A 24,862-nucleotide genomic window follows, 5' to 3' on the forward strand; every position below is an offset into this window, starting at 1 on the left:
AGTAGGACACACTGCTAAAGACATTGCTTCTTGTGCTGTTTTGTAATTTGTATAAAAACTTGGCTGCCTAAGGTCAGTCTCTGCATCTCAGGTCAGAAACCCACCTGACAGGTGCCAATACTATGAAAAATGTAAGGGGAAAATGCTCTTGGATGTGTGCAACAGCAACAGCCTGGGAGAACGTGCTGTGCTGCTGCTCACCTGCCCAGTGCTACTACCCAGGGCTCCTGGAGATTTCCTCCTCCTAGGGCTACATGCCAAAGGACTACAGACAGGAAAAAAGCATCTCATGCCACACATGCAGTATCTGTGCTTACAGTGCTGTATATGAAATTTATGTATGCATATGGTAACAATACTGACCCAAGTTTTCTCTCCTTAAATCTGCAACCTCAAGAGTCAAAATACTCACTCCGAAATCACCAGACTGAAGAGCAGCATGCTATAAAATGGCCTCTATTTGCTGCAAAGTTAGATAAATAGGAACTGCTGCAAGCTACAAAACTGAAGCACTGGAACAGGTCAGCTTTGCTGGAAGCTTTCATCAAGTCTGACGTCAGTCATGTTTACCCCATCTAAACTGCGAGCAGTCCACAGAGTCTCCTGAAGTCTTCTTCCTAGTCCCACTCTTTTTGGCAAAGCACGCTGCAAAACAAGTTTTCCAATACCGTGGTGTAGAGCAGGCGTGTGCTTCCAGCATCCCTAAGATCCCCAAGAAGGTCTGGGCTACCGACCTCGGTCTGTGCCGTACCAGCTCAGAACACGAGGCTGCGAGCTGGAGGCGCTCCGATGTAATGTGTCCTGCTGCACACGTGATGCTACAATTAAAGTGCTGTCACAACTCTGAGCCTGCACGGCAGCATCACTTGGGAGGGGCTGAGGACCAACACGGCAGGGCGAGTGCATGAAAACACCACCGCGTCCCACGGCTAGGGGCACAGTGAGGGGGGCACAGCGAGCAGCAAGGCGTGCAATCACCGTGGAAGTGCAGCAGAGTGAGGCACGACACAGAAGCATGCAGATTTAAACCCAAACAAGCACTGCGCAACACTTTATCCTGCAATACTTACTGAAAGCAGTACTTTGTCACATGTGCGCATCCGCCTGCAACGGCCGGGGGTCCCGGACCCCTCTGCAGTCCCTCTACCTGCTTCCAGGTAAATAATGAAACACCTGGCACCAGAGGACTGACCTGGGAGTCTACAAGGCATCGGCGGAGGCTCCAGCCAGCATCTGGCGCAGACCCCGCAGCAGGGGCGGGCAGAGCAGGCTCCCCCCAGACCTGCTTGTCGTCTCTCGCATCCTCGCAGCCAACTGGAGCCCCGCCGTCCTGTCGCAGCGCCGGCGGGTCTCAGCGGTGCCACCCCCGCGCCCCGGCGGCCGCAGCGGACGGGCTAAGGCTGGCCGGGCTAATGCTGGCCGGCATAGCCGGGGCTCGGGGCGGCCCGCCCGGCCGCGGCGGAGAACGAGCCCGGGCGCCGTTCAGCGGCCGCGAGCATCGCGGCCCGAGCGCTGGGGCCAGGGTCGGCAGCGGGCTCTGGGGGGCAGGGGCCGGCATGCGGGGACGGGCGGGCCGCTCCTCGCCCCGGGACCGGCGCCGCCTCAGAGCCCGCGGCGGATCGCGGCCGGTCCGCGGCTGCCGCCCGCCCCCCGGCTCGCCCTGCGCCGTGACAAACACCCCGGAGCTGGCGGCCGGCGAAGGCAGAGGCGTCCCGGGCGGAGGGTCAGGCAGCGGCTGGGAATCGACGGCCGTCCCGGTCACCCCGGGCGCGCCCACGGAGCCATCGCCGCGCCCGATACGCTCTCACACCCCCAAGTCCCGGACGGCCGGCACCTGCCCCGGGGAGCGCGGGCACTTCGCAAGGGGAGAGCGCCCAGACCGCGCCGCAGGGTGCTCCGGCTGCCGGGCGGAGAGCAGTGGCGCTGGTCCCGCCGCCGCCCTCAGCCCACGCCGGGGCCCCGCGCCGCCCCCATGGCGGGAGGCCGGCCGCGTCCGTCGGCTCCCCGCCCCGCGCTCAGCGCCGGCCCGGTGCGGCTGCGGGCGGGCGGCGGCTGCCGCCGCCTCCCATTGTCTGCGCGGCGCGGCCGGGCGGGCCCTGCCCCGCTCCCGCTCCGCTCCGCCACCGGGCCCGCCCCGGCCTGACGTCACCGGGCCCCATTGGCGGCCCCGCCGTGTTTACAGCGGCCCCGCACCGGGCACCGAGCGCCCGCCGCCCTCGGAACGAGCCGCACACGAGCGAGTCAGCCCCGGGACGCGCCATCCCTGGGTCACCTTCCCGCTCCTACCACAGTTCTCCTCATTTCGCTACACACACAGTATTTGTACTTACTGGTCTAATAAGGCAAAACCTGACAATTTCGGAGACTGTGCGGTCCCACGGTCCACTGGAATCACAGGCCCCCGAGCAGACTCCTCGGGGCAGCAGGGCACGTTCACTCATCGGCCTGAGAACAGACGGCTTCCCAGAGGAATCCGATGCCTGACCATGAAGTCAGGCTGGCTCAGAAGACAACACTCAGCATAGGAAATGAAATACTCCTTGCCTCAACTCAATCACATTATGATCAAAATGGAAAAGGACAGTCTGGGAAATGCAGTCAGAGCAGTAGGAGACTGGCTTCCTGAAAGAGTGTCCTTAATAATAGCGTGTGAAAGGAAAAAACCACCAAACTCATCTCAGCAGGAATATAAACAACCGACAAAGGCTCCACACCATGCAGGAGTCAGTACAGGAGAGGATGAATAGAAACTTGAGAAGTTTACTGGATAGCTCCTATCAAGGGACAAGGTATCTGTGTCCTCTACCAATGCTAACATATCCCAGCAAGCTGCACCACAGCTTTTTAACAAGGTACAAAACATTCATCCCTCTTCCCACAGAGAACCCAAACAGATCATCTTTTATGGTAACATCCAAGATGTAAACACCAGTCATCTTTACCCAGATGGAAAGAGGAGTGAAAAACTGTGAATACTGTTTATAACACAGACTTTTTTCCTATGGAAAGTCTCTTACTGCTGCAAAACACTCACTGATACTGAGCACATCTCTCCTACCTGACTGGTGTCCTGCATCTCATCACAGGCTAAGAAGGGCACCTGGTCCCACTAAAGAGACACATGCTATGGGTTTGGTGATAACATTACCACTGTACAGCAATCATGTACCTCTCAAACTGTGGAATGCCACGGGTAGCACACAAACAGTTTGCTCACAGATGATCGAAGGCTGAAGTGAGAGTTTGGATACCACTGGCATGGCCTCATCTTGCTAACACAAGTGAGCCACCATGCCCCATCCCTCCCAGTCTTTTTATGTTTTCCAGCTGAGAAAGACAGCCAGATCATGCACTGAGAACCCAGCAGCAGCTGAAAGGCTGCCTGTCAGGTGCTCCTGCGTCAGTGCCATTTACATTCAGTGCCAGTCACACTCTTGTCCAACCCATACACACTTGACTCATCAGTACACACATGGCCTGCCCCTATTTTTAGGTTCTGTCCTCTTTCCTGCAGATGCATAAGTGTATGCCAACAGCACTCACAGCCATTTCCCCAGAATTTCTGATCACATCCTGTGCTAAGGAAACACTATCTCTACAGACATTTTATGAAAGCAGCAAAGGCTTCTGCAGAGGGCAAACACAACGTGCTTTCCATTGGGAATCTGTACTGAAATGCCTTTATAATTCCTTAAGCATCTGCCCTGAGATCATCTCTGCCCTTCAGTTCAGCCTTCAGTTCTTCAAGCCTCATTTGCTTTTTGTTTTTTTCTTAAAAGAACCTCTCTACAGTGAATGGGAAGTGAGATCAAATGACTATAAAAACACACAATGGCTTCTGAGAACTGAGTTTTACATAGAAAACAGAAAAGGCTGCCAAGTTCATCAGCAGAGACCAGGATCACATGAGAGTGCTTCCTTTATGAGAAAAAGGTTTGCTTTGAAAAGAAAGAATACCACTATTCGAATTAACTAGAAAAAATGCAAGAACACCAGCAGCTGGTGTCAACTGTCCATTTGTAAAAGACCTAACTCATCCATGGTGTGAAATAAGGAAAACTCAGAATAAAACAAGCATCTCTGTATAGTTCAGAAGAGGGTGCACAATCCTTCACAGCACAGCAGACACTGATGAAGGAAGAAGCCCTTCAGAGGATGGCACAGAACAGGCTGCCTTCAGACTCCTTCTCTGCTCATTCCTACACTTGGCTCAGTTCCTAGAAGCAGAAGCATGGTGGAAAATGCTCTCACAACCCTTCCCAGTCATTAGCAGGACTGGTCCCTGATCCCAAAGGCAAGTATTTGTGCTGTGCTCAAAAAAAAAGTGATTTTTGTCTTAACGTAACTGAAAACATAGAGAGCGATTCACATATAGTGTGATTTTGACTTTATTTTAAAGAAATTTGTGGAAGGGAATTGTTTATCTAAACTTAGGTGAGATGGAAATTGTTCTTTCTCTAGGGTATTCCTGGGGTATGGCTGTTAGCTCTATTTTCTCTGTTAGTGGTCAGTCCAGCTGGAATCATGAACTGTGTTTTAACAATGCAAAGGAACTCAGAGTGTTCCACTGAGTTAATTAAAAAGAATTTTAAAATTCTTGTCAATATTTTGTGACTACAAATATTCCTCGAAAACCTTCCCTCAAGACTACGTAACAGTCAGTAGGGCAAGGATTTTAAGCAGGGAAATTAAAGCAAACAGAGAAGTCAGGGATTTGTGTATTTATTTAATTGATAGAATAAACTCACATTAGTTTTCACCTTGGCTAGCTAAGCTAACATTTGCTCTCTAGCAGTAAATGAGAAGATGTAGCTGGTCCTTTAAATAACAGTGTAATCTGCTCCCTTTGGAGCACTGTGTATCAAGGCAGAGGCTTCTGATAAATCATGGTTAGTATAATTATTCAGTCTTTTTCCCTGAAGGGCCTCTGCAATGCAGCGGTCCTCTTACTTTTTTTTTTTCCCCTCCCTGTTAGCAATGCCCTAGTTTGTTCACTGCTGCAGTCCCCCTCCCTTCCACCATCACCATAGCATAACAACCTCTAATTGAGAGCTGGGCTGCTAACCAAGAGCACCCAGAGAAGCTGCAGGGACACCAGAGACAGCACTCACAGCCACCTTCTCAGCTCCTCCCAGTTCAGCAGGACCGGGGGAACTGTCAAACAAGGGATTCAAAACCTACCCACTTGGCATGCCAACCCTGGAGAGACAGCTGAGCATCAATCACCGTCACATGCTATCAGCTGCACTCCACAGGCAGCAGGAGGCCTTGACAGCAGATGAAAAGCACCTACAGACTCTTACAATCCTCTCAAGTCAAGCAAATTCAATTTTGATGCTGAACATAAGGCTTAGTACACCTCCTCGTTAAGAGCCAGTTCTGTTTCTGTTTGCAACCATGCTTCTGCAGCCACATCACAAACCTCTCTTCACTCTGCAATACCCACAGTGCTCTGTCTCCATGCTGCTCTTTGGAAGTGCTACCATCCCAACTTCTTTAGCATGTCCTTCCTGTACATGCCTTACTATCTCCCCATTTTCTGCTTAAATAAACACACATTTTTCTAGACAAGCTCAAGTTTCAGAGGTCTCAGGAAAGACAATTCCAGGGTAAGTGCTTCTCTCCTAGAAACTGGGCCATATGATCAGCTTTCTATTCAGACAAAAAAACCCACCCCTTTGTCACCCTGTACAAAAGACAGCAACATTTTCTTCACACCAGAGAGCTAATAAGACTTTTCAATGAGAGGACTTTGATTAACATTGCCACAGCTCTTCCTGTCAGGACAAACTTGCTCCTCTACATCCCTCCCCACCAGGAGCTGCTCTGTCATTCAGAGTTCTACATTTTTTTCTGCTTTCTTAAGGAATATCCCACTTTCCTTACCGTCCAAGGACAGCCAGTCATGCTGGGAGGAAGGCAGGGTTGGCAGAGCTCTGGCTTTATATTCAAATACCACAGAATTGGAGATGATCTGATTGTTGAAGGCAACTTGCAAAGTCACAAGCCCAGTGTCATGAGCTAAAAGGAAAGTACATGTTGTAAGAGAGAGAACTCCCTGCAGAAACCCCCAGCTAGGAATCACCCCATGTGCTAAATATTGGGCTGAGAGCAGGTGAAGAGATGGGGTGCTGAACAGTATTTTTTTGACTAGACATTTCAAAAGTTCAAAATAGCAGCTGGTATATTCAAACATGGAGATTTTAAGCTTAACAGTCATCTAATGGGTTATTCTGGCAAAAGGCAGAATCAGTTTCTAAAGACTGAGCAGCCTCACTGCATTTCCAGTGGAAAGCTGGGGCCTAGCAATGAAACCAAGTTATTCCAAGTCCACTTGAAGTCATATATTGAGGGCCATCACTCTGTGGGGAGGTTAGAAGTGTTCTCATGCTGTAAGTAGCAGAAGGCAAAATGTAGGCAAATCGAGTCAGCAGAGCAGTGAGTGCACCCCTGAGTGCACCCCTGTAACAGCTACTCTTTAATCTGCTCTTTCAAAACAAAAGGAATGCTTAGAATTATTTTCAATTACTTCCAATAATTATTTTAAAGCTAATTCAGAGATTCTAAATAGCATTTGTTGCAATTTGTTGTGATGTATCAAGACGCCAAATTGCTGTTCTCACACTAAACTGGTCAAAGAAAAAGGAAAATCTTTTGGATGCCAATGCACTTTTGTACATGTATATGACATGATGAGGCTCTGAAACCCCAGATGTAGGAGAGCCGTGCTCCTTACCTGGGCAGTAGCAGCGCAGTACCCCTGGCTGAATTAAAGATGCAGGCACTGAGATCTGATCAAACAGACAGCTGTAATTATTGCTGGCTTCCTGCCACGGGCCGGTAATCAGGACTTTTACTCCTCCCTGTGAGGAAAAAAGGGAGAGACCCAAGCGTGACAGGAGAGGCCGGGGCGGGGAGGAGCGCGGCCGGACGCGCCCGCCGCCCCTTCCCCGCGGCCGTGCTGCCCTCGGGCGGCCGCCGCCGGCAGCGACACGGCCGGGCACGGGCGCGACAGCGCGGGGGCACAGGGCCGCCCGGTGCCGCTCCCCGCCCCGTGCCGCTCTCGGCCCCGTTCCGCTCTCAGCCCGGTGCCGCTCTCCGCCCGGTGCCGCCCCAGCCCGGTGCCGCTCTCCGCCCGGTGCCGCTCTCCGCCCGGTGCCGCCCCAGCCCGGTGCCGCCCCAGCCCGGTGCCGCTCTCAGCGCGGTGCCGCTCTCCGCCCGGTGCCGCCTCAGCCCGGTGCTGCCCCTCCCGGTACCGGCCCGGGCCTGCCGAGCCGGCCTCGCCAGACGCTGCTCGGCGAAGGCCGGGAATGTCCGGTACACGGACCAATCACCCATGCAGGGCCGCATCCCCCGGGAACCGGGCAGCGCTGCGGGACAGGGAGACCGGCCCGGAGCAGTTATTGCACACCCCCGTACAGACACAACAGTGCTCGACGGCCAGGCCTAGGAAAACAACACCCCCCACCACCCCTTTTTTTTTTAATTCAAAATAACCTTCTCCTCCCATTAGTGGCTCAAACAGTCTCTCTCCTCACACAGTCTCTTTCCTTCACAGCAGCAAGGTCTGTGCTGCTCCCATTTCCAGCTTACGGGGCATGCGACTGATTTTGGACATCAGTGAGATGGAGGGAAATGCTGAACTCATTAAGGCTGTGCCTTAATGAGGCCTTGAACTATTCTCTCAGGAACATCAGTGACAAATGTAAGGAACAGCTCCAGTTTGCAAATACTACTGCTCTACTGGGCCTAGGTAGCACCATGAAGCCATCATGTGGGGAAGACTTGGCTTTCAATGAAACAATACTTTTTTTGTTCAGGTATTTCCTAAGTGAAGAAAGGGCCCTGTCAGGATAATGAAGTGCTTAATTAAAGGTACACTCAGACATGCAAGCGGCCTTGAATGCTCTGACTTGGAGAAAAATATTTTCAAAGCTTTAACAAAACAGTTCCCATATTACCAAAGCAACAAAAGATAAAGCAGTAAACATGAGTGAGAAAAAGCCCTGGACTTACCTCAGGGTAAGACCATTCTGGTGAATAATCTGTCACCATGAACAAGCGCCCACTCTGCTGCAGCAGCCCCAAAGTGCCTTGTGCTGCAGCTGCCGAGACCACCTCAGCCACGTGCATGTATGCCATGGTGCTGGCTCCGTTCTCCGTGCTGCTCAGCTGCATGTTGGCTTGCTGAGGGCTGCAGCAAGGAATGCACATCTCGGCCTGGTTGTACGTCGCTCTGTTACTGTCTTCAGGCTGAGACAGTCCAGCACTGTCACCTGACACCAGCTGGTGTCCATACAGAGCATTGCTCCCACCTTCTACCGATATGAAATCGTTAATTAGATCAGAAAACTGGTTGCTGAAGGAGATGTCAAAGTGGTCTAAGTTAAGCTCCATGTTGGAGGAGTTATTTAAGCTAGGATGGGCCACAGGATAGAGTCCTTGTACCATGTTTCCTTGGAGAATAGGGAGGTTGTTTCCATTCCTGATACCCCCGTTGGCCTCAGGCTGCAAGTAGTGTTCTGTGTTGCAGGCTTGAAGATCCCCTGATTTAAGTAGATTTTCATTTCCTTCTGCCTGCTGGGAGGTCTCCATGGGAACTTCAGCTTCTGCAGTCATAGCCTGGAAGTTTGCTTGGAACTGCATGAGCTGGAGAGAAGAGGTGGACTCTATTCTGGTTTCCACTGTGCCGTTACAGTTGGACGTGGTTTGGGACGAGGACTCTGTTTTCACATTGGAGATTCCTAACGTGTTCACAAATGAGCTACCTGTGTCATTCAAATTGTTGTGAGTGTTTTGTTCAAGGGGAAGAGGTTTGCTGGCATCCTGCAGAAAGAAGCTGGGGGAAGGGGTCTGATGGACGTGAGGGCTCTGGACGGTCTGATTGAAGCTGGAAGAATAGTCCTTGTTGGAGTCAATGGCACTGAAGTCCATCTGCTCCAGGGTGGTACTTGGGCTCAGACCTCCTCCAGATGGAAGTAAACCTGAACCAGTACTGAGTGTGAGAGTGTTAGATGCAGAAGTGGAGGAAAATGCTTCTTTGGACATCTGTTGTTCGAAAGATGTGTCCTCAGTTTTAATTTCTTTTGTGAGGGTTGTATTGAAGTTGAAGCTACGTTCTGTTGTGGGTGACTGCCTTATGTTGGTATTGATGCTGTCACTTTTCATACCTCCTCCACCATAAGTCTGCCCTTGCTTGGGATTGTTAAGAAAACAGTCTGGGTCAAAATTCATGGTGGTTTCTGGAATTTTCCTATTTCCTTCTAGAGTTGTGGAGAGCACAAGTTCCTCAGAGACAGTGCTGGGTAGCATAGACAAGCTCTCTGAACTGCCAGTTGTTGGAAAAGCAAACTTGTGTCCATCTGAACTCACAGCAAGTACCAGTCCTTGTGCAGCTGCATCTGAGGACAGAAGGTGCTGATTTGGGCCAGATGTGGGTGACATCGTGTACACAGCTTCACTGGTGACTTCTGACATAAATACGGTGGCACTTTGTGACAAACTTCCCATAACTGATGCTACAGCCATACTGGACACACCAGTGACAGCTGGGCTATCTGCCATATCTGGGTCGCTGTTTAACCCACTGCTGATGGACACAGGAGAATTCTGGGTTGTGTCAGGGACCTCCACCTGGTTGGTAGAAGAAACCTCAGTGCTGTTTTGATGGAGCAACACTGGTTTTGCCACTTTGCCGTTCCTCTTCTCTCGGCTGGAGGCCTTGCCATGGCTGTGCTCGTTCTTGCCTTCAGAGACATCATTATTTTGTACCTCTGAATGAGTGCTGTACCCACCTGTCCTTGGTTCAACCTTTGGTGATATGATGCGGTGTTTGGCACTGTTACACTTGTGATGCACACTGCTTCCTGCCCCTGTGCAGAAAACAACAGGATTTGCTGTTCAGTAAATACAAAATTAGGACAATGCTAGTTGTGTATCTGGTGCCCGTAGCAAGGGACAGCTATGCTTGTGCACACATGTGCACACAGAGCACACAGTCAGCACTGGAGCTGCTGAAGAATGTTCAAGCAAGGGCCACCAGAAGAAAATCCTCCATGAATTAAACCAGCCAGCACCTTACTGGCCTGTAAAGGTAACATCACCTGAAGTCCTGAGAGCTTGTAATCAGGCAAGATAAAGTAAACAATTCTGTCTGCAAAGGCACCTTAGTGCCACAACTCTGGTGCAGGGACTCCTTTTGATGTTTAAAGAACAGCAGCCCATGCATTTTTGATGTTTCTTTCCTTAATTGATTAATTTTCCCTAGAATGAGGTAAGAACATTAATTACAGAACTGCAGAATGACTGAAGGGGGGAAGAAACCTCCTCACTATAGCTCATGGCTACAATTATAAATGCTATCTTCTGGGCAACATAAAACGTCTTTGTAGCCCCCACAATTTGCTTAATCTTTTGTTGCTTGTCCTTGAAGAGGAACATCTCTATTATGTGTTCAAGATTTGAATGAGGTCACTTAAAGTAGTTCAAGATAGTGCTTTTGAGACTAAATACAATATTAAATCTCTCTATTCTCCTAGGTATAGAAATGAACACGAACAAGGGAAAGACTTTCATGCTGCTGCATTTGTGGATGACAGTAAGGGATTGGGAATGTGTGTGTCAATGTGCAAGCCAGTTACAAAACAAAGCAATACTGTTGTGTTAAAAAGCACTGAGCAGACTTAGCACAAGACAAAACATCAAAGGGAAGAATAAAAGGATTCATGTTCAGATTTGCAAGCCTGGATCAAATGCTGAGCCTTAAGGGGTGAATTTTAATCCAAACTCAGGTATTTCAGAGGTCATCATTCTTATTTAAGCCTTGATTGTATAATGCAACGGCTCAAGAAAAGAAGAAAAAAATAAACCTTTGAAGCACTGACAACTTTCCTTTATAAGCTTTGCTAAAGACTAGTTAATGTGTCATATACTTTATTTGACCAAAGTGCTAGAAAGGAGCAGCTATATAGCAGATGAGTTGGGAAGTGAATCACTTAGCTTTCCACTGTCTGTGGGAAATGCTAACACTAAGGATGTTGTTTCTTGCTGCTGTAGTGTCATCCAAATCAAGGTCATCTCCTTTAACAAGAAAGAGATCTGTATTTTCATGATACCCAAGTAAGATCTGCCTTATCTCAGTGATACCTTGCAGTTAACCACCTGAGCACTCTTCCAAAAGAGTGAGTTGCAGGGCAATGAATTCAGATGGTGAAGCTGGAAGAACATTAGATTTTGAGGCTTTGGTAACAGAATTTGCACATGTAGAAGAGAATGTACCTTTTTGAGCAGCTCGTGTATGGACTGCCTTTACTAGAAAGAACTGACATTTCCCCCAGAAGTTCCAGCTGCATCTTTTTATGCTCGAGACTTCTCCTGTCAATTCTTGAGTTCATCGTGTCCCAATGTTTCATGAGACAGCATTTTTATCACCCCACTGCTAAAGACCTTGCTCCCAGACTGGATGAAGCTGAGTCACTGTGTGCCCTCCCGAGGTACTCACCCAAGGTACCAGTGCAGAGACAGTTGTGTGTTCGAGGCTGGGGCTTGGTCTGGTGGCTGTCGAGGATCTGCTGCACGAGCTGCTCCACTGAGAACCCTGAACTGCTGTTGCCATTGCTGCATGTCCACTTGATGCCATGAACTGCAAAGACAACAGTAACATTTCCCATCAGAAACTGCAAAATCATGCCAAAACCATCAAAAGCCACTCCAAATTACCAGCAAAAATCCATTCCTGCTGCTTTCTGTCAGAACTGAAAGGAGACCTATAAAAAGCAACAGTAATGGATACTGGCTTACTATTCTCTGCTCCTTGGTATCAACAGGCAATTCCTGAATTAGGAATACATAGAGGAAAAACGCCTCAGCAGAGTATCTGGCTCTATTTCAGTCTGCTGCTAACAGGGACTCTGCACTTGCAACAACTCTCTGTAGTGCCAGCAACCTGCACTGAAAACCCAAAACCAACAAAGGACTTGGTTCCATTGAAGTAAAGCAGTATAATTCCTAAGAGCCTTTTGGAATATTTTTCTGTCTAATATGAAAACAAAATCAGCCTTATAGTAAAATCAGCAGCCAAAAATACACCAGAGTAACAGCAAATGCAAACCTTCTGCCAGGTCTTCATTGTCAGATCCCGGGTGGCAGCAGTGAAGGCTGACTCATTTTTTGGGAGTGACTAACAGACACTGTGTGAGCTCCTCCTCAGACTTGGACGACCTTTTAGTAATTTGGGAAAATGGACAGGTGGATGATGTTACAGAACAGGTTGCAAACTGAAGCTCTTTCCTTGGGAACTCTCCGGGCCTGTTAGTTATTTAAATAAGAATGCTAGACTGCATACAGATACATGATTTGAATAAGGACTCCCTCTCAGAATATTTTAGTTGCAGAATTTCCTATAATAGTGATATTTGCAAGCTGACTTACAATGGAAATGGCACTTATAAAATATTTTATCCATAATAACTGACTCAAAGCATCTTCTGCTTCTTTTAATGTCTCTCTGAGCAATTTATATGTGCATATCATTTATTTATCCTTTAAATGTACCACAGCTCATGTGCAGATTTTGGAAAGTGCTGATAAGTGACAACATAATTTCCAAGGTGTCCTCATGTCTGGCAGCTTCTTTCAGAGAGTCTTTGCCATAGTCTGTCAGGGCACGTTCCTTGCATGTTGTGTTCTAAAAACCTTACACCAGAATACACAACATCAAAGCTGAAGTCCCATGGACTTAGGCTTTGTAGTAAAGCCAGAGATCTCTGTGTGGTGAAGGTCCCTGATGTGAAGGGGGGAAATCCTGGCAGCAGGTTGGGCTGATGCTCCTGTACAGCCACAGGCTGGGGCACAAGCCAAAAGCAGCATTGTGCAAGGAGATCAGAAGCAAATGAAGGGATGTTTGTGACATCTAATGACTGTGGTCACAGGGGCAGCATATCCTGTGAACAGTCTTCTGTTCTTCTCTCTGATGCTGCTCACTGAGTGTGTCACACACAGCTGGTAGAACAGAGCTCCTGGATCTGCTCTGTGAAGCAGTTTTATTGCTTTTTTGTTACCTGTTGCCGTGTTGCCTCCTCACCCACTAATGTCATTTTCCCTAACAGCATCTCATCTTGGTCTAGTTTTATACTGCAGAATTCACATTGCTATTGGCCAGGCTGGATAACCTGCAGAAATACTGTAAATCAGATTTACAAGTATTCTTCCCCATATCACTATTTAAAGTGCTGTAGATAGTTTTGTAATAAGTCCCTCTATGTTTGTTTGATGACCACATTTATTGTTATTGTACCCAACAGATTTTGCTTCCTAGTATATTCACAGTTTTGGATTTTCTCTTAACACTCAGTCTCTGTTATGACATCTAAGTTAGACATGCTTGCCACTTCACTACCTCTGCTCACATTCATTTTATTATTTAAGATACATTGTTCTGTCACCAGTGATATTATGTCTAATAAGTGATGTCCAAATAGCAATTTTACAAAAAATACCTTGTCAGTGAGATCAGAATGCAGTCAATATTTTGGATGCTTTCAGCTATACAACACAAAGTTACTGAGCTGCAATTATTATTGAGAAACTTTGCATTAGGTAATTTCTGGTTACTTCAGAAATGCTTTGCTGAAGAAATGAGCTGGTGTCCGTGTTGATGGGTACAGAAAGTCTGTTTTACAGCAGGATGGCAGCACTGCTCCCTACTGCTGCTAAATCCTGGGATGAGCAGAGCATCAAGAGGGCAACTTTGGGAAGTGAATCATGGCTGGGGTTTGTGTATTCATGATGATGGTTCTTAAGTCTGAATCAAGCTGTGAGCTAGGAGCTAAGGCATAATGGACAGCTCTATAGCTGGGTACTTAGAGAACCATGCCTATTATTTTCATGTCCTTCCAGCATAGCAAAGTCCCACTGAGGATCAATTGCTGCTGAGGAAAGGTCCTTCTCTAGCCTTGCTCCAGCTGATCCTAAAGGGCTCTGGCTTCAGCTTCTGTCCACGTGGTGCCACTTTTTTTTTGGTACTTATGTTCCCCATATGCTATGAAGGTTATAAAATAAAAAGCCAGTGAAGGGTGACAGATTGCAAAAAAAGAATGTCTGGATGCTTAATGCAAATTATCCACTATCTTGGCACATCCAATATGCAGATTTTCTTCCTCCCTCTTTTAAAGAAAGACTCCTGTGCCTGGTGAATTGTTAGTACTGAATACCAAACACTATCAAGATGGCTTTTAACATGTCACGCTTGGCTTCCTGACACATAATGAATCAGCAGGAAAGGAGATTTCTATAGGGAAGAAAGTGCATTATGAAAGGAAGGCTAATAAAAAGCATACACACATACTCTTCCTGCTTCTTAGTGGTTCAAGAAGTGAAACCACTGTAGAACTATGTTTGATTAAATATAGCCATAATATAGGAACACAAAAGGAAAAAAAAAAAAAAGACTGAAGCTTAGCAGAAATTCTGGAAAGGATTTTAATCCGGATTCCTGTTCAGACTTCTACTGCATTTCTTGATAATTTAAAATGAAAGCTGTGAACTGCTTCAACACTTTCCTTCTCACTGATACCATGGAGGGGTCTAAAAGCTGCTGCATTACAGCAGCAACACATTCCTCCTGCCACACACCCTCTGCACAGTGCCTGCAGCACAGTGCAGCCAGGCAGAGTTACTGGTGCTGCACTGGGTGCTCAAAGGAGAGAACTGAGGCTGGGGGAAGGTCCACAACTCAGAGTGCCAATGCTGCTGCAATCTTTTTTTACAAACTTGGGCTCTCACCTTTCTTCTCTTTCTTCCTTTTTGAAGAAAAGGCAATAAAAATGACCTTCTGATAGTGCCCAGCAGCTGCTGTTCATTAGCACTGCCAGGACTTTGACCACCATGAGCAAAGGCCACCATGATCTCAATTACCACCAAAAAGGCTGCTCAGAATCCAAGGGAAACTTGCACACAGAAACATATGAGTGTCCAAGTTTCTTACACCACCTTGCCTATTTCTGCCTTCTGCTGCTGCTGGTGGTACTCAGTCCTCCACAATTTCCAGGCCTGCAGTCCTGCTGTCTTGTAGATATTTTCCTCCTCCCCATCACCTGAAGTCTACCTCACTGTCTCATCATCACTCTAGTCCTCTAAACACCCTCACAGCTGTCTCCCTCTTTCCCTCTCTGTGGTTTCCCTACCCTAACCAAAACTTGTCCCTAAAATACCATCCCACATTTAAATCTGATCATTTCACACTTTCTGAATTTCTCTTTGCCACTTCAAGCATTTTACACTTCCTGGTTTTATTCCAAAGACCTTGCTCTTCCATACCACCCCTCCAGAACACAGTTTACACATACATGTACGTGTACAGAACATTATGAAGCCATTCCCTATACCCTCCATGTGGCTCCTCTGCCCCAGTTTGGTAAGTCTTTTGTTACTTGAGTAGCAACAGTCAGATCTCCCCCATGAAAGTGGTAAGTTGGATAGACTGGTACAGCTAGAATATCTAGAATCATCAAGGTCAGGTTTCTGTTTGCTTCTGCCTCCTGATGTATCTCAACAGCCTGCTGCAAACCCTGGTGTCAGTCCTGCCCTTGGCCCCTCCTGACCCACACAAAGTGCTTTAAAAATCCCCAAAGTGCTGCTGGGAGCATGAGCAGGTCCTTTGTCCAGCTGCCCATTCCTGCCTTGCTGCCCACATCCCGCTCCACCAAGTGCTGTCACAGAGAGTTGTTTCCATGGCGATGGTCAATTGGAAATGGCAGCCTTGTCCCTTCCATTTCCACTGCCTTTCTCTTGACAGAAGGAAAGGCCTTGCTCTGATTTCTCAGTTTGGCTGAAGGATATTTCCATTAGATTTATCCTTTCGTACTCAGACGCCCACACACAGTTTAGCTTTGATTTTCCAGCCTTCCACTTCCACTCGTTCCTGGTTCTGAAGGACAGCTTTACCTGAGCCTCACTGCTGGGGACAGCAGTGACACCCCCTGCATGCTAATGTCCAGCACGGACTCACAGGGGCGTTTTGCTGGGAGCTGTTCTTTAAAGAGATGTCTGCCTTCCGAAACAACACTTTTCCTTGAGGGTTTACTCTTGCAGTGGTATGCTCACAGGGGCTGGGCAGACGCGCTGGCCAGCGTCCCTTGGAGAGGGACGCGACTCTTCGAAGCCGCTGGGCGCAGCCCTCCCGCCCGTTTACAGCCGCGGGAAGTCCGAGGCTGCTCGCACATGGAGGAGCAGAGTGGCAGCCGCTCCTCCTGCTCGTCCTGTGTGGTCCTCGCCCTCCTCCGGCTGCGGCTCAAGGGCACCATCACCATCCTCCCCCTCCTCCCCCTCCTCCCCCTCCGGCTGCTGCTGCCAAGAGCTGCGGGAGCGGCGCCCGGCGGCCGCCAGGTGGCGCCAGCGGATAAGGAACGGGACCGGGAGCGGGACCGGGACTGGGATCAGGGCCGGGATCAGCATCGGGACTGGGATCAGGGCCGGGATCAGCATCGGGACTGGGATCAGGGCCGGGATCAGCATCGGGACTGGGATCAGGGCCGGGATCAGCATCGGGACTGGGATCAGGGCCGGGATATCACCGGGAGCAGGAGCGGGATAAGGGCCGGGATATCACCGGGAGCGGGACTGGGATCAGGGCCGGGATATCACCGGGAGCGGGACCGCGTGTCCCGGGGCCTCAGACCCACAGCAAGCCAGGCAAGGCCTCCCCATTTCTCTGATGTTTTTTTAAAAGAGATTTTTTCTCCAGTTTTGTTTGTTTTTTGTTTTTACATCTTGCTTGGCGTATCTGGGGGAAAACATTCCTCAGAGACGGCTTCGAGCCTTTCCCAAGGCTCGCAGCCCTTCTCCCCAGGGCTCCTCCCGGGCCCCAGCCCTCCTTCCCCAGGCCGCATCTCGGGGGCACTGCCAGGAAGGTTTGGACCGACACCTTTGCAGATGCTCTAGGACCGAGTTGCCAGTCACTGCCAGTCTGCCAAGTGTTATCAGAGGAGATAAAAAGCTAAGGAAGAACAGGAAACCAAGGCTGGTGTGCCTGTAGCCTCCTCAGACGTTCAGCAATTGCTGCACCTGGTTTAACACCCAAGTTTTAGGGGCTCAGGAAACGACTTGGTTCAGGTTTCCTCAAGTTAGTTTCCATTACTGATAATGGTGGGTTCCTACTGGATGGCTGTCAGCACTCAGTGGGATTATTTCACTTTGGGGTCTCCAAACACAGCTAGAAGGCACCAGCTGAAACACAGTTCCTAATTTTGCTCTTTTGGCAAAGTGGGACTGTCGATGGTAGGTGAAACTCCACCACAAGGGAAACTGTTTCCCTACAGAGTGGCCCATGTAGGCAGGGGATCAAGCTTCCTCTGGGGACATAAAGGCCACCACAGATCTCAGAGGGAGAGGAAAAGTGTAATCCTGCTTGAGCTGCACACTTGCAGTGGTGAAAGGGCTGGGGGAAGATGAGAAGCTGAGCAGTGGCTGATGAGCAGGAGGCTGATGCTGGCCACACAGACAATGTGAGCAGGGGTGCTCAAAGTCCAAGTGGTGGGTGGATGTAAGAACCTATCTAGCACCTTCTATCATGTTCTCTTTTTAATAAAAACTCAGACTATTGCAGTAAAACTGGATGTCAGCATTACTAAACCCAATGTTTTTTTAAAGAATTCACATTGCTTTCTACATGGTCAGCTGAGCTAAGCTGGCAAGCTTCAGTTTCCATTGAGGGGTACTTTGGAGCTCAAACAAACTGCTTGGGGAATTGTGAAATTCATCCCATGTAGCATTTTTGTACAACTGATCTTTTAAGATGAAATATAACCCCAATCCTTAAATAGAATTACTGAAATTAAATATAAATTCAAGCCAAGGTAAAACTCCCAACAACTCAGTTCTCCAAACTGCATTAATTCCAATTGCTGCTGAGTTTTGTTCTGAGCTACAGGCGTTTGGTGCCTTCTCCAGTGATGACAATGCAGGAATGCAGGTTGAGGTCACCTCCAGGAGGCCTGATGGCTTCACTGACACAGAATTAGGGACTCTGGGAGAAGGCAAGAGCAGCCCTTGCCCATGGACTGATGAGCACACATGGAACTTCCAGCTTGCCCAGCTGTGGCTGCGTGCAGGCAGCACAAACAGGAGCCCTCAGTTCCTATGCAGCAGAGAAATGCAAAAAGCTCTTCCTCTAAAGGAAGATAGCTCTTAATTATAGTGGACCTGGAACAAGGATTGCAACGTGGCACCAGCTGTGAGCTTTTAAGTCAGCTTTGCCAGCTGAAGGATGAGAGAGCCAAAAGGGGATGATTTGGAGAAACCCCCAACATGAGCTGGCCCACAATTTGCTGATCATATGGAGTTTATATACAGAATTCTGCTGTGATGGATTCTGCCACTGAATTTGCTTTTACCACCAGATGCCTCTAAGGACATCTGCTAATCTATTCAGAGAAATCTCAAAGCAAGACTGTAATGGGGCACAAGGGGGGGAGGAAATTGAAAGTTATGCCAAATTGAGGCTCATTCTTCACACCAGGCATCCTGAAATGACTTACAGGTGTCTCGGACCACATTCCTGCAGAATTTTCATGGATTATAGCTATTTACTTTACACAAATGTACCCAAAAGTTGCATTCATACCAAAGCAACACACATACACAAGAACCCTTTTGCTTGAGACACCCAGCTGAGATGTTCCCAACAGCTGGATTATCCCAGCCCTGGCATCAGTGGAGGTGTCACAGCCTTCCCTGGGCTCCCTGACCTTGCTGACACTCTGAGATAAGGAGGCTCCTCTCCAAGCCTGCAAGGAGAAAGGAATCATCCTGTAGGAGGTCAAGAATGTGTATGAGGACTTCCAGGCTCACAGGCTTCAGTCTTGAGGACTGCCAAATGGAGGTCTGACAAGCCAACAGTGATGGTCCAGAGAAGGCAATCAGGAGGTCATGGACAGTGTAAAGGTAGTTGACAAACAGATTGCAACTCCAAAGCCATGAAAGCAGAAGTCAGGCTGATTAATTAATTATTTAGAGTCTCAACTCAGCTGGAGGTGTTGAGAAAACCTCAAATCCTTAGAGCAACTGCAGCATTTACCTTTCATGGATGTTCAGATGGGTTCATTTCAGTCTCTTAATTAGTTCACACACCATCTATGTTAGAACAAGGTAATGCTCTTTCCACAAAGCTCTCAGAGCTCTATGGCCATTCCAAAAAGGTGGGGTTTTAATCCATAATCACCAGTGCAAGCACAGTGACAGAATGAGCAAACACCAGCCCTGCAGCCAGCCAAGAAGCTCTCTCTGGGTTCAGCAGTGTCCTTCAGGAGCAGGTAGAAGTCACCTCTCAGCACCCAGCCTTCAGTGCCCTGCTCTGCTCACAGGGGTGACAAGGCTGGCACCAGGAGCAGGTACCTGTCCCTGATGCTGCTGAAGCCTGGACTGACTTTGGGATGATGCAGCAAGGAAGGAAAAGGGAGCTGAGCAAATTATGGATGCAAGAAAGGTAAACAAACTCCCTGATCATGCCAGCCAGGGTCTCTGTGCATTTCAGGAACAACAGTTTGATGTATTTGTCTAGCTTGGACTCCAGGACCGATGCTGCTCACCCTGCCAGCCATCTGCCACATTGCTTTTAGTTCTGCAGGCCAAGAGAACATGCTCCCACACCACTGGCTGCCACACCACACACTGTCTGCTACCCTCCATTCTGACAGAAAAGCTTCAATATCTGACACAGGTCAACAGCTTTAACACCTGACTTCAGCCCAGGCTGAGCAGGACTTAAACAGCACTTGTCAGTGAGTCAAGAGCTGGACACTGCCACCAAGAGCTGGACCTCTGACCAGGAGGAAGCATTTTCCCCAAAGAACTAGTATCAGCTTCTCTCCCTTAATCCTGAATGACATCAGTGGTCTGAAATGGGAACCTACCTGCAGGTACAGAGGCCTTGGACCTCCATACACCCCCTGGCTGTAATCATCACTAACATGCCTTAAATGAGAAATTCTCATGAAAAACAGCAACCAGAAAACAAAATAATCCACAAAACCCCCACACAGCTTCCAAGTCCAGAGGAATAAAACACAACAAAACCCAACACAGAACAGGTGAAAGGGTGAGACTGTCACTGCACCAGCCACACCATGCACAACGCTTTGATTAAGCCATTGACAAATCTGCTTTAGGGCAGAGAAATTTGGAAACATCAGGCAATCAAACTGTGAAGTCAGTGAAAGAATGTGATTAATGCAAAAATGTGATGAAACTAATGTGCTTGGCTCCAGAATTTCATGGCACACCCTATACTGGAACCAAATCTGATGGCTTCTTGGCGAGCAGTGCCCCTGTGTGTTCCCCAAACAGGGTTATCCGTGTCCTCTTTGTTTTCTAGGTCTGATCAGAACACAAAGCTTTTATTGGAGCTCCATTTCTAAGGATGTGTTTCCCAGGATATGTACCCATAAAAAGAGACGTGTACATGCATATATACTCTGAATAATTGCACAGAATTTCACTCTTCCCTCCTGAGACATAAAAGAGCCAAGTGTTATTAAATTTACGGCGAGTTCATTGTAGTTTTCACATAATTTTCTTGATGCACTGCAGATTTTTTAACAGGCTGCTGCTTTCTTTCCTGTTTAATATTAAGGTACTTGTCCAGTCTCAGCTATACCAACATCCTGGATTTCTGTCTAAGTTTATCAGCCCCTGGGGCATATGTGTCATTTTCTCTCCTCCTCTGCCCTCCAGCTTTGTGTGGAAAAGGAATACATGGGCCTGCAGAGTTCAGGATGTAACAAAGGACTGCAAACTCAGATTACCAAGGCTGTGGTCAGCACAAGGCTGATTTTTCACGGATGGCAGACACACATCAGGATGCACTCCGTGGCTGTGACCTCCAATTACAGAAGGCTGGGCATGACACCAGCATCCAGGCAGGGGCAGAGGGCAGGAACAGAAGCAGACCTGGTATTTGTTGACTCACATTTGGTATTGTGGCTTTTGCAGTTAATTTTTTCTTGGTTTTAAGCTCACTTTATGTCTAATTTTTCTTTCATTGCAAAAAGATGTTGTGTGCACATTGCTATGTGCTCTCCAGGGGGACACACAATATAACTGTGATGCAAAGGAAAATATTATACAGCAAGGCAGATGCAGAGGGACTCAAAGAACTGCCTGTCTGAGGGCAAACTTCCCTGTCACTCTGCACACCTTCTCTTCAGGCTGCAAAGTTCAGTAACTGTAGGCAATGATGCTCAATTCAAAACACTCACTCCCATGGGGCCACCTGTAAGCTACAGCACCCCACTGTGCCCTGACAATGACCACCCCAACTGGGAGTGCCCTTGGGGAATCCACCTGCCAGTACCACAGAGGCTCTTTGCAAGTGAGCAGGTGCCTACAAACAGCCCTAGAACATGCAAGAGCATAGGTACAATTTTTCCCCAGCATGGAGAAGAGACCTTTTTGGGGACAGTCTGGGCAGCTCTCAAACCATGCATCCCAGAAGTGTTTAACACTGGAAAGAAAGCGTGTGCAGATGCAAGCTGAGTTGGATGGACAAATGACTCCTTCAGAGGATGGTTGTTGGCTGTGAGAGACACTGGACTCTAAATACACAGCAAAGGAGCCAAACCAGCTCCAGATACTCACACATGGGTTTGAGCTGCCCGATGAGCTCCTCTTTTGTCCACTTTGCCCATTCCTTCTTGTCGGTGTTGATTGAGCACAGGATGGGGCCACACGGTTTCCCGCAGTCCTCGATGGCCGGCACGTTCAGGTAGTGCACCAACACAATGTCTGGGTTCTGCAGGGACAGCAGAGCAAGAGTTATGTTGCTGGGGCCAGCACTCTCTGCATTTAACTTCCTAATTAAAACTGGGACAGCAAGCATCATGAGCAGACCCCAGATTGCATGGGATTTCCCCGAGATAAGAGCTGTTCTTTAAAAGAGGAGTGGCTGGCAGTTTGCACATGGCTTCCCCCATCCTGAGGGCCCTGTGCTTGCAACTCTCCTGCTCCACTGGTATGTTCAGCATGAACCTCTTTTCCAACCTTTGCAACACCAAATACCTAAAATATTCCTACGAACATCACTGACAATGAACACCAGGTAATACTGGTTTAAGGGACCTTTTGTTCATTTGAGACAATGCTTCCATCAGTTCTGGTCCACATCAGTCTTTTGTGAATATACAGAAAGTGACCTGAGAACATCAGGAGCAGCCACACTCTCCATACAGTGAGAGAAGGCAGGAGGGAAGAGCTGAGGAGGCTCACAAACAGTATCACAGAGCACCCCAAACGTGGGCTCGTTACAGACAAGCCAGTAATTCCTTGTCTCTTGAAGATGTTTGCAAACTGCAGAAGGTTGGGACTGGAAAATCCCCTGGCAGGACAGCTGCAGGAGGACAGAGGTGCTGGCTCCTGCAGGCTGATCCCACAGCTGATCCCACAGCTGATCCTGCAGGGGGATCCCACAGCTGATCCCACAGCTGATCCTGCAGGTGGATCCCACAGCTGATCCTGCAGGTGGACCCCACAGCTGATCCCACAGCTGATCCCACAGCTGATCCTGCAGGTGGATCCCACAGCTGATCCTGCAGGTGGACCCCACAGCTGATCCCACAGCTGATCCTGCAGGTGGATCCCACAGCTGATCCTGCAGGTGGATCCCACAGCTGATCCCACAGCTGATCCTGCAGGTGGATCCCACAGCTGATCCCACAGCTGATCCTGCAGGTGGATCCCACAGCTGATCCCACAGCTGACCCTGCTCCCCTCTCCCCATGAGCTGCAGGGTCAGACCCTGCCCTGGTGCACTGCGGTGCTGTCCCACCACACGAGGAGCAGGAGCTGAGCTCTGTCACCACCCTGTGAGTAAATGAATCATCTTAACAGCAGCAGCAACAACTCAGCCAGTTCCCCAACAGCGTCCCAGGGAGATTGTTCAATAGATAATAACAAGATTGAGGAGATGATTTCTTTCCCTTAAGTCATTTACTCCTAAGTTCGCAAACTTTAATGACTGCTTTGGAATTATTTATAAAAATAAATAGGATAATGGTGTAATTAAAACTCTAATGTTTCATTAATGCTGTTAGAGCCCTGTTCCAAGGGGGAGTAGGAACACAACCCATCATCCACTTGCACAGGTTGTGCTGATGGGAGCACTTGCTTATGAAACCAGGGGAGAGCTGGAGCAGGACAGGGACACCTTCACCAAGGAGACCTGAGGAGGGAACTTCTGGTGGGCAAAGCACAGCACTGAAGCCCAGCATGCTGGAGCTGCACCCAGAGCAGCCCAGGGCAGGGGCAGGGTGGCACCCAGCACTGCTGTGTGTGGGGTGACCATGATCCCTCTCATGCACCCTGCACACACAGGGAGCATCCTGCACATCCCCAGGATCTGGGGGGCTGGTCATGGCTCCCAGCTCCTCCAGGCTGACCAGAAAGGTGCTGGCAGTGGGGAGGCCACTGGTGTCTGTGTACAGCAAGATGAAAAGCAGAGCAGCCCCACAGAGCATCCTTGGTGACCAGATACATCCCTCTGTCTGGAGGACAAGCTCAAAAGAGCTTAGGAAAAATTTCCTTAGGTAAGGAAAATATGCAAGCAGGAACTTGCATTTTCTCCCTCTATGGATAGAACTGCAAGCAGGGGATTCTCAGTGAAGATTCTGTGAGAAAGCAGCATCAAATTCTTGCAGCCAGTGCTAAAAGAGTTGTACTGCACAGGGAAGAGGCAAAGAAACCTTGTAAGGAACAGCTAAGAATTTGTTTCAGAGAGGTTTTGGGGAGTGCCAAGGCAAAGAAAACTGTTGGCTCTTCTATTCCCAAGATTCTTTTGTCTTACGTTGCAAATGCAAGATGTGGCCAGGGGTGTGTATTCTGTTGCCATCTGTTAGAACCACGTGAGGCAGTTTTATTTATCTCTCCCACAACCCATCCTCCCTCCAGGAGATCCCTTCTGTCCATGGCCACTGAGTGTCCCTGCATGGCTGATCAAATTCCACCATCCCATGGGGAGATGCTCCGCCCAGGGGAGGAGCCAAGCATTCCTACCTGGATACAATCTGAGGTTTGGAACAGCCCGGCAGCCTTTGCCCACTGCATTCCCAGAGGAGCAGCTTTCTGCTGCCCTGTATTCCCAGAGGAGAGCAGGCCCATCTCCAGCAGCCCTGGAGCTCCAGAGGAAAACTCCCCCCTTGTGCAGGATCCCTGCTCCAGCAGAACCACAGCTGGCACTGCAGGAGGGCTGAGCCCCCCTGGGATGGGACTGTGCCACCACCCTGAGCCCCCCTGGGATGGGACTGTGCCACCACCCTGAGCCACCCTGGGATGGGACTGTGCCACCACCCTGAGCCACCCTGGGATGGGACTGTGCCACCACCCTGAGCCACCCTGGGATGGGACTGTGCCACCTCCCTGAGCCCCCCTAGGATGGGACTGTGCCACCACCCTGAGCCCCCCTAGGATGGGACTGTGCCACCACCCTGAGCCCCCCTGGGATGGGACTGTGCCACCACCCTGAGCCACCCTGGGATGGGACTGTGCCACCTCCCTGAGCCCCCCTGGGATGGGACTGTGCCACCACCCTGACACACAGGGTGTCAGGTCATGATCTGACTCTGGCAGTGTTATTTTCTATTACTGTATTTTTATTTTATTTTTAATTTTTCTTTTTCCTAACAAAAAACCTGGTATTCCTACTCCCATATCTTTGCCTGAGAGCCCCTTAATGTCAAAATTAAAATAATTCAGAAAGAGGAGATTTACATTTTCCATTTCAAGAGAGGCTCCAGCCTTCCTTAGCAGACACCTGTCTTTTCAACTCAAGATATCTTCTGAGACAAACAACTGGACCTTTTGTGTTCAATTGTGAGGT

The 24,862-nt window shown here is 49.0% G+C and overlaps 1 protein-coding gene across 8 annotated transcripts in view; it reads right to left on the reverse strand.

The window, feature by feature from the left end:
* The window catches only part of CAMTA1 (calmodulin binding transcription activator 1), a 242,332-nt gene that overhangs the window by 34,272 nt on the left and 183,198 nt on the right, over nt 1–24,862 (reverse strand). For 6 of the 8 annotated variants that reach the window (XM_059866816.1, XM_059866815.1, XM_059866809.1 and 3 more), the window contains 5 exons: nt 21,631–21,784; nt 11,501–11,641; nt 8,017–9,872; nt 6,737–6,863; nt 5,887–6,021 (listed from right to left, as the gene is read on the reverse strand). In XM_059866816.1, the coding sequence (XP_059722799.1) occupies nt 5,887–6,021; nt 6,737–6,863; nt 8,017–9,872; nt 11,501–11,641; nt 21,631–21,784 (2,413 nt within the window). Of the gene's footprint in view, nt 1–1,070; nt 1,975–5,886; nt 6,022–6,736; nt 6,864–8,016; nt 9,873–11,500; nt 11,642–21,630; nt 21,785–24,862 lie in introns of those variants that run through there. The other 2 variants (XM_059866813.1, XM_059866814.1) reach the window with 2 other exon arrangements.

This window comes from Haemorhous mexicanus, chromosome 23 (assembly GCF_027477595.1).
Source record: "Haemorhous mexicanus isolate bHaeMex1 chromosome 23, bHaeMex1.pri, whole genome shotgun sequence".
NCBI classification, from domain to species: domain Eukaryota; kingdom Metazoa; phylum Chordata; class Aves; order Passeriformes; family Fringillidae; genus Haemorhous; species Haemorhous mexicanus.